Consider the following 10,000-nt stretch of genomic DNA (forward strand, 5'->3'; position numbering starts at 1 on the left):
CAGGGACAGGATAGGACGGAAAACAAACTCAGTTCCATTCAATTCAATTCAATTCAATTCAATTCAATTCAATTTAATTTAATTTAATTTAATTTAATTTAATTTAATTTAATTTAATTCAATTCAATTCAATTCAATTCAATTCAATTCAATTCAATTCAATTCAATTTAATTTAATTTAATTATTTAATTTAATTTAATTCAATTCAATTCAATTCAATTCAATTCAATTCAATTCAATTCAATTCAATTCATTTCTATAGCGCCAATTAACTACTGACATTAAACTACTGCCTCAAGTACGGAACACTCAAGTACTCAAGTATTGCCTACGCTGTACTGAACACAAGGCCTGAACCACTTAGGCACTTAGGCAATGATGGCAAGGAAGGAGAGGGCAGAGCAAAGGACCCTGTGGAAGGTGAGTTAGCAGGCATGTGTATCCAACCTGACGTAAAGGGCAGTCATACACTAGTGCTTGTGTTCCGTGGTAGAAGGAGCTCTGGGTGGAGAGGAGTAGGGGGGAATGGGGGAGTAGAGAAGGGGAAGCACGTCCACCTCCATCACTGATGATCAAGATGAAGTGTGACAGGCTGGAGACAATTCCTACAGTTCACTTCTACATGCATCTCCCTGGACAGTGTGTGTGTGTGTGTGTGTGTGTGCGTGTGTGTGTGTGTGTGTGTGTGTGTGTGTGTGTGTGTGTGTGTGTGTGTTGGGGAGTGGGACGGTAAGGAGGAGATGTGTTTGCAGCCCAGATTTTGGAGGACAGAGAAAGAAGAAAAGGACCGATGATGTAAATAAACCTCTCCATCCATATTTGGTCATCCAGGAAATGCTTTTATCAAAGCACCAGATCCGCCCAGTGTGCAGTACACAGACAAGCACACACACACACACACACACACACACACACACACACACACACACACACACACACACACACACACACACACACACACACACACACACACGCACACACGTGAGCCAGAGAGGCGAGGGCAGTGAGACACGCAGATACAGGAGGAGTGAAGGACTGAGGAAGGAAAACGCCATGAAAGAGTGTGAGCCCTGTCAAACACAGCACAAATATTGAAAGCTTTTCTTCTCGGTTTACCATACATCCTTCACTCCTAACGCTTTGAAAGCATCAGTTCCAACTGCCTCGGAGATATACATTTCCTGAGAACAGCCGATTGCTTGACAATAGGTGAAACCTGACCTGACTATCCAGACATAAGCAGGCGAAAAAGCATTCTGGTCCGAACCACTTAAACATGTCATAGTGACACCAACACAGCAAGGCTTGCATTACAGTAAACTCTTCATACTTCATCCTTAGATCATATATAAGAGATATATATCCCCTGACATCCCTATGGCCTTTATGCCATCCCTATATATATATATATATATATATAGTACTGTGCAAAAGTTTAGGCCAGGTGTGAAAAAAATGCTGTAACTAAGAATGCTTTCAAAAAAATGGAAGTGTTAACAGTTTCTTTTCATCAATTATAAAATGCAGTGAATGAAGCAGAATATAAATCTAAATCAAATCAATATTTGGTGTGACCACCCTTTGCCTTCAAAACAGCATCAATTCTTCTAGGTACACTTGCACACAGTTTTTGAAGGAACTGTGGTGTCACGGCTATTTACCTCAGATAATTGTATGTACCAATCTTCATGTAATCCCAGACAGACTCGATGATTTACAGCATTTTTTTCACACCTGCCTAAAACTTTTGCACAGTACTGTATATATATATATATATATATATATATATATATATATATATGTATGTATATGCCACGGTGATTTCTGCCTGTTGTGACCGGTTGCCACGGTGATTTCTGCCTGTTGTGACTGGTTGCTCTCTCACCACTGAATCCCGAGGGCTCGGTGCTGGGCTTGCGGCCGGTGATCTGGGTGTACATGGCCGGGTAGTGGATCATCAGGCTCTCCAGCAGGGCCACGGCCCCGTTACGGCCCCGTATACGCAGCAGGTCCAGCATGTGGCCTGGAGAGGGGGAGGAGAGAGGGAGGAGAGGGGGAGAGGGGGAGGAGAGGGGGAGAAGAGGGGGAGAGGGGGAAGAGAGGGGGAGAAGAGGGGGAGAGGGGGAAGAGAGGGGAAGAGACGGGAGGAGAGGGGGAGAGACAGGGGAAGAGAGGGGGAGAGACAGGAGAAGAGAAGGGGAGGAGAGGAGGAGGAGAGGAGCTAAGTCACTCTGCATTATCACAGCTGTGGTGACGAAACCAAACAGGAGGAGACATTTGCAACACATCTGAACCACAATCTTCTGAAATCTGAAATCACAATCTTGTTCTTCATTTCCCATGTACGGCTGGTTCCTTTATCTGGGGGTTCTCCACTTTCTTTCTCTCTTTCTTTGACTTTCTTTTTCTTCTCACTTCTCACTATGTCTCCATCAGCTTCATACACTCAGAATTCATAAACCCATATTGACAAGAAATGTTGAGTCATTTTCAGCTCAATTTACGTCTGTGTTTACGTAAGACATCAGTAAACAAGTCCCTTACCCATCCCCATTCTCCTCAGAAGCAAATCTCGAGTAGCAACATCTTCCATTTAAAACTTCTCCCTCGTCTCCTTTCTTTCCTGTTTAGTTTTCCACATTGGCCATGTTTGTATTCTTGCACATTTGAATAAGTCATATCAGGCACTCATTACTCATTATCTAGACCGCCATGAGTCAAGCAACATTCCACGCCCAATACACACACAGACACAGACACACAGACACACACACACACACACAGACACACAGACACACACACAGACACAGACACACAGACACAGACACAGACACACACACACACACACACACACACAGACACAGACACAGACACACAGACACAGACACACACACACACACACACACACAGACACACACACGCACACGCACACACACAGACACAGACACAGACTATCCTGCTTTCTCTCTTACTGGTTCTCATGCAGCGGTTGGTGAGCTGGTGGCAGTTGATGATCTCGTCCTCGTCGATCTCCGAGATCACCCGGGCCTGCCGCAGGTAGGGGATGACGATGCACGGGTGCACCTGCAGCGACACACTGTGCCGGTTGTCGTTGATCAGCTCCCACAGGTCCTCGCCCTCCTCATCCCTCATCGCGGGGTCCATCTCCAGGTCCGCTGCTGCCATGGCAACCGATTCCCCAAACCCCCCCCCCAGCCCAGCGGCCGACCGAAGTTCAAAGTTGCTCCTGATTAGGCGGTCAGAGCCGGTTTCGGAGACACATGTGTCGTGGGAAGCACAGTCAAAGTGAAGGGGAAGGCCAGTGTGGGTGTTAGTTAAAGAATCTCTGCTCCATGCCTGCCCAGGGGAGGATGCGTGCGACGAACCTGTAAGACGAGAAAGTAAATTCCCGGCAAAGCACACTAAACTACACAGAGGCAGGTGGGGTGGGGAGGGGAAGGGGGAGGCTCCAGTAAGCTGTCTGTGTGACTGTGTGTGGAAGCCCAAAACACAAACACACACACACACACACACTCCCACACGCACATGCACACACAAACACAAACAGAGCCTCTGGCCGAGTACCTTATTCTGTGTTTAACCAGCAACAATCTCAGTCAAACATGCCTGTTGTATACCCTGTCTGGCTGCTTCTCCGCTGGGCTCTTTGTGTTATGAGTCTTATCTCATCCGCTTGTGGATCTATTTCAACCGCCTATGAGAGAGAGGCAGGATTACACGGCTGTACCTCCTTTTAATTAATAGAGCTATTCACTCGTGTTTGCAGAAGGGCAGGCGTCAGTGAGACATACGCACATAACCCATCGTGTGTGTGTGTGTGTGAAGCCTTGTGTTTTCATTACAGCTGGTCAAATTCATTCAGCACATCTATCTCTTACAGGCATAGTGTTGGGGTTTGTGGTTCAAAGTCCCAGCGCAAAGCAGCAAAGGAAAGGATGACTGTAAGTGTGTCAGTCACACCCGCCCCCATACACGTAATACATAGGGTTTATATACATTTCCACACCAAACCAAACATGCAGTGTGAGTTCTATGGCAAATGCTAAATCATTTTACTTACAATATTTAGTAAAATGAACAAACAGTCAAAGCACATAGAATGCAGTTAGAGTTCACACAGAAATAAATACACATGACCATATTGTCACACTGTTTAAACAACCAATTAGGCTTGAATAATTAGAAGAGAATTATAATGGTCATTCATTAATAAAATCAGCTCAAGTTATTGCTTGATGTCATGTCCAACATTTTACAAAGCAGCAGCCCACAATAATAGGCTGTCTGATTCTAAACACACACGCGCATTAATCATCAGTTCAGTGCATTCGGCTACACTATCTTTATAGGTTTTGTCAGTTGACGTTTTCAACACGAATTGTTGCGAATCGTTTTCAGCAGCATCAGAGCCGCCACCTGACATAGTGGACACATGCTAATCTTTCAGGCAAATTCAACTGCGATATAGAATAGGTTGTTGAAAAGCAGTGTGTAGGCTACAAAACACTCAGGCTATTTAGATTAATGTAAATATAAACGTGCAGTGGCGCTGCCTACCTTATCAAATTATTTATTTCAGTCGGTCGTAGGCTCGACTCATATTATTCCAGAATTCTCCTCGTGTGCTTTTTTTTTCAGTTTAAACGTGGAAGTACATATTTTGTACAAGCTTAGAATCAAAACATAGACAGAAATAGAATGACTTCACATATGAAACCAAACAAGATAAAAGCCTTAAATGTGTCCAATAGACTTGCAAGAGCGCCCTGTCTCCGCCTTGGAAAAAAACAAAACAAACAAAAAAACACACACGCACATTAATCATCAGTTCAGTTCAAGTGCCCCAACCCAATTGACGTGTGTTATCAGGGGTTGTACCCACAGGAGATGTGATGAAAGACCCATACAAAAGTACAGGAAGAGAAATTCATTTTAAGTTTAGAGCAGACAACAGCATCGAGGCCCGACCCCTCCTCAAGACACGCCTCCTATGAAACGAAAAGTTTTTTTTAGTGTATTGACTTCTCGGCATTATTACAGGTCCATAAAGACAATTGTCATTATAAACACTGAATTATTTTGCTGTTACAATAAAACATCAAAACTAAGACGACTGAAAATTGAAAGGGTTGCAGTTATCTAAGCTAAAATCTAAAGCTCATATCTCAAACCTAAATTTAGGACTCATTTAGGAGTCTGCACATATAGGGGATGAGGGATCTCCTGTATATCTCAGTTCGACCAGTCATTGAAGTTGGACTTCTGGCAAAGCCAAGAGTTGAGTACATATCTCTGATAGAATGCACAATGCGAGAGTGCTGAGTCCTACCTACTTTTGAACATAGACTTAATGCTATGCTTTTGAACATCAAATATGTACAGTTATGTTACCATATGTCATAAACTGCTTTCCTGTGCCCCTAGACAGCCTTTACAGACAGCTATTCCGCTATCTAAAAATGTATTGGCTAATTGTGTCATGTGACCAATTCAAAATACGTTTCATGGTGAAGGGAGTACAGGGAACTGTGCTGGACTGCAAACTCCAGTACTGAGCACATGTAGCCTGTGTAGCCTGGACTGCATACTCAGTACTGCGCACATGTAGCCTGTGTAGCCTGGACTGCATACTCCAGTACTGCGCACATGTAGCCTGGACTGCATACTCCAGTACTGCGCACATGTAGCCTGGACTGCATACTCAGCACTGAGCACAGGTAGCCTGTGTAGCCTGGGCTGCATACTCCAGTACTGCGCACAGGTAGCCTGTGTAGCCTGGACTGCATACTCAGTACTGAGCACATGTAGATGGACCTCATACTCAGTACTGCACACATGTAGCCTGTGTAGATGGAAACCAGTTTTGGATCTCAGACAGCAAATTTCTTTCAGAGCAAAAAGCATTGTTGCAGCGAAAATGCAACTCCCTAGTATTTGGCAATCAGAAGACCGAAGGCTGAATGTAGAAATCTGAAGTTTTATTGTAATCAATAAGCCACAATAAGTAGATGCTCCATGGATGGTCTCACTGTATGAATGACGGGTCAGCCTTTTAAAAGAAACTCAGTTCTTCCCACTCTCAAAATTGTACTCAACTCTAACTTCTTTCTCTCTCTCTCTCTCTCTCTCTCTCAGTGTGTGTGTGTGTGTGTGTGTGTCTGGCACCACTCCCATTTCCTGGGATCCTCGTGGCTAAGTCAATTAGTCTGGTCTCTACCCCGACTACTTCTCTAAGTCCGTCTGTCTATTCAGCTTCTTTTGTCAGCCATTTTAAGTGAGGCTCTTCATACTTAGGAGTTAATCCATGTTCACCAACTTATATAAAAATATCCGTCATCATCCTTTTCGCTGAGGTCAACATGTGTTCCACCTGAGTCTCCCATGGCAAGGATGGTGACCCCAGGACTTTGAGTCATTGACCTTCAGGGTGTTCTGGTCGATGAAGAAAGTCGGCAGGGCAGGTGTATGTCTTGTGTTAGTGACATAATAAACTTGTTTCATTTCTTTTGGTTGAGTTTCATTTTGTGGTCCTCTACCCAGATATCAAGACCATTCAGGGTCTGTTGGAGAATACAGGGTAGTTTGAGCATCCACATAAGGGCCGGAGTCACGTCATGCATATGCATATTTCCAGTGGTCTAATCTGTCCTGGTGGACACTTGCATTAGCAATTATCACAAAGTCCTGGGGAATGTTCCCAGGGATGTTAACTTTTTTTTGCAGTTTTGAACATGGATTTAACTCTTTTGTACCAAGCTCTAGAATTCACTTTTGTCCAAGCCTTGAGATTTGAAGAAAACACACACACATTTATCTCCTTTTGCTCCTTATTTCTGTAGGAGCTTGCCAGGGCACACGGCTTTCTTGAAGGCTTTTTCTTGCTGGTGGATCAAGAACTTGATTTGGGGGGCGTTTGTCCGAAGGACAGATTTTCACCGTCTTCATAGGGAAATATCTATCAATTTCAGGCTAGATATGAAACGTTTTCAGTACTACAGATTTTGAGTGTATTGACTTCTCAGCATTATTACAGGTTCATAAAGAAACTTGTCATTATATTCACAGATTCAGTCTTCATAGGAAAATATCTATCAATTTCAGGCTAGATATGAAACGTTTTCAGTACTACAGATTTTGAGTGTATTGACTTCTCAGCATTATTACAGGTTCATAAAGAAACTTGTCATTATATTCACAGATTCAGTCTTCATAGGAAAATATCTATCAATTTCAGGCAGAATGGTATTGTAGAGGGCATTATTTTTTGTCATTGGTGCTGTTATCAAGGCAGATGTTATGGACTTTGAGGTGATTGAAGTCTCCAAGAATTACAAGCCCAATGTCTGGGTACTTGATGTTCAATGAGTGGATCCAGAAGTCACTGCTGACTGCCATTTCAGACAGGTGTTCGGAGAACAAAGCTTTCTTCCAGCTGACTCATGAAACTAGTCTGTTTACACCGGCATGCACATTTCACAATGGCCGTCTATGATTCATAAAACGATGCGGCTATAACTGAACACGCTGCATTCTTCTCCAAACAATGGGTGAGCATGTTCAGTGTGAAAGTGCAGTGGTGTGCTTGAATGAATCATGGCACCCTTTGCTTTCTACTAAGGCAGACTGTAATACCAAAAAAACAAAGCACTTATCGGAACAGTGTTAATTATCGGCATGCGTGTGTTATAGGCAAACCTTCGCGTTGTCATGTTAATCCATTATTAAACAGCATATCGATTATTGATCCATTATTAAATTTAGCATTTTGATTGTTTAACAGAATGGCCGATGTTTGACATAGATCTTTAATTATGCCTGACACATAAACCATTATTCATGGAATGTTGGCCATGTTTAGAACAACATCGCTCTCCGTCTAATTCAGTATGTCTGTTAAACCTTGTGCTCTCAGTCTAATTCAGTATGTCTGTTAAACCTTGTGCTCTCAGTCTAATTCAGTATGTCTGTTAAACCTTGTGCTCTCCGTCTAATTCAGTATGTCCCTGTTAAACCTTGTGCTCTCCGTCTAATTCAGTATGTCCCTGTTAAACCTTGTGCTCTCCGTCTAATTCAGTATGTCCCTGTTAAACCTTGTGCTCTCCGTCTAATTCAGTATGTCTGTTAAACCTTGTGCTCTCCGTCTAATTCAGTATGTCTGTTAAACCTTGTGCTCTCCGTCTAATTCAGTATGTCTGTTAAACCTTGTGCTCTCCGTCTAATTCAGTATGTCTGTTAAACCTTGTGCTCTCCGTCTAATTCAGTATATCCCTGTTAAACCTTGTGCTTTCGAAGTGGGACGTGTGTGCAGCCTTTTTGGCATCAGAGCCCAAATGCATGAAGGAATGTTGTCATAGTAATATTAGGAGAGCACAGCCTTCGGGGACAAATGAAGGGTTGGGTGAGTATTCAGGTGATATCAATGGGAAAAGTCCCTTTTCAGTGAAGATAAGGGAAGTGCAACACGCCACACTCGCACGCACATGAAGTGTGGGGTGGTGGTCAGGTGAGGGACACTGAAAATACCTACAAACCAAATTCAAGTCATTTGACAGAATATGTGAATACCATCATTCTGTCACTCTGTGAGCATGGCAAAACTATATATTACATATGTTGTTCCATGACTATATATTACATATATTGTTTTTTACAATTAAATAAGGTCAGAAAAAAATTCTGCTATATATTTTTATTATTCCGTATGGCTTATATTTCATGTACATTAAATATTTCAAGGAAAAATAGCAATACAACTGCAGATACAACACTACATACATTAGTATCAGACCTTAAAAGGCCCAAATGACAACTTACAGATATGCTGTCAGTGGCTGCTGGTTAAAAGCTGCCATGCCTCTCAAGAAAACAAACCAAAAGTGTTGTTCCATGATCCACACCTCCCCCTCAAGAATCCCCCTGCCCAGTACTTTAATCATATCACCTCCCCAAAGCACAAAACCCTTATGTTGACCTTTAAGTCAACTTTGACCCTGACCCTCTAATACCCAAATACCTCAACTTAAATCTTTAACTTACTGTAGCAGGTACTACTCTAAGATGATGGACCCCAATCCCCCCCCTCCTCCTGCCCCGAGTTGAATTAGTTCCCCCCCAATCCCTACCCTCCCTCATGGGCCTTCCTGTACGTGTGTGCCGAGAGTGATTGTGATGCGCCTCAGCGCCCCCTGGTGTTCGGGGAGCTCCTGGCAGACGCGCTGCAGGACCGTGGCCACACTGCACAGCCTCTCCTCCTCCCGCTGCGTGGCAGAGGCCAGCGGGCCCTCGCCCGACGCCACCGCGCTGTAGCGCCCGTCCCGCACCAGCTGCAGCTGTTTGGCCTGGCCCTGGAGGGCCACCAGAAGGGCCAGGTTCTACAACGCAGACAGAGAGAGGGAGACGGAGGTGTGTGTGTGTGGGGGGGGGGGGGGGGATGGGGATTCACAGAGAGTGGAAAAACAAGAGTGGAAGGTGAGTGCAGAGTCAATGAGGAGGTGTGAGTGACAGAGTGTGACAGAGTGTGACAGAAACAGATAAGGGAAATGTCAGAAGGAGTTGGATCTTCCTTCACACTTATTTCAAAACATTTCCAGTGTTCTTCTCACTCAACTGGTAGAGCAAGGTACCAGCAACGTCAAAGTCACAAAGTCACAAAGTCCCCGGAGAACACACACACTGGTACACACAGACTGGTACAATGTATATTTGGCCTCCAATGTCACCTTGGCTAACAAGTACGTCATATTCTTTTAATATTCTTCTTTTAGTGTAATGTTTTTTTTGTGAATTGTTTCTGACTGGACTTTGAAGACGTGAAGACACGAAACAGAGGAGACAAGACAAGAGACCACAAGAGAAAGAGAGACAAGAGAGTCCACACCTGGTCTTTGGTGTCCTGCAGGTCGTTGAGGTCGTCGGCCAGCACGGTGCTGATGCTGCAGACCTCAGTGACCTGCTGCTGCTGCTCCCTCAGCCGGCTGC

The 10,000-nt window shown here is 44.0% G+C and overlaps 1 protein-coding gene across 1 annotated transcript in view; it reads right to left on the reverse strand.

Moving 5' to 3' along the window:
- Positions 1-9,138: 9,138 nt before the first annotated feature.
- Positions 9,139-10,000, reverse strand: part of LOC105892292 (coiled-coil domain-containing protein 40) — a 16,414-nt gene continuing 15,552 nt past the window's right edge. Inside the window, exons 18-19 of the mRNA XM_031563874.1 lie at positions 9,900-10,000; positions 9,139-9,393 (exon numbers count right to left, since the gene is read on the reverse strand). The exon at positions 9,900-10,000 is cut by the window's right edge and continues 58 nt beyond it. Of these exons, the coding sequence (XP_031419734.1) occupies positions 9,151-9,393; positions 9,900-10,000 (344 nt within the window). The 3' untranslated portion in view covers positions 9,139-9,150. The remainder of the gene's footprint in view (positions 9,394-9,899) is intronic.

This window comes from Clupea harengus, chromosome 26 (genome assembly GCF_900700415.2).
Source record: "Clupea harengus chromosome 26, Ch_v2.0.2, whole genome shotgun sequence".
In the NCBI taxonomy this organism is placed as follows: domain Eukaryota; kingdom Metazoa; phylum Chordata; class Actinopteri; order Clupeiformes; family Clupeidae; genus Clupea; species Clupea harengus.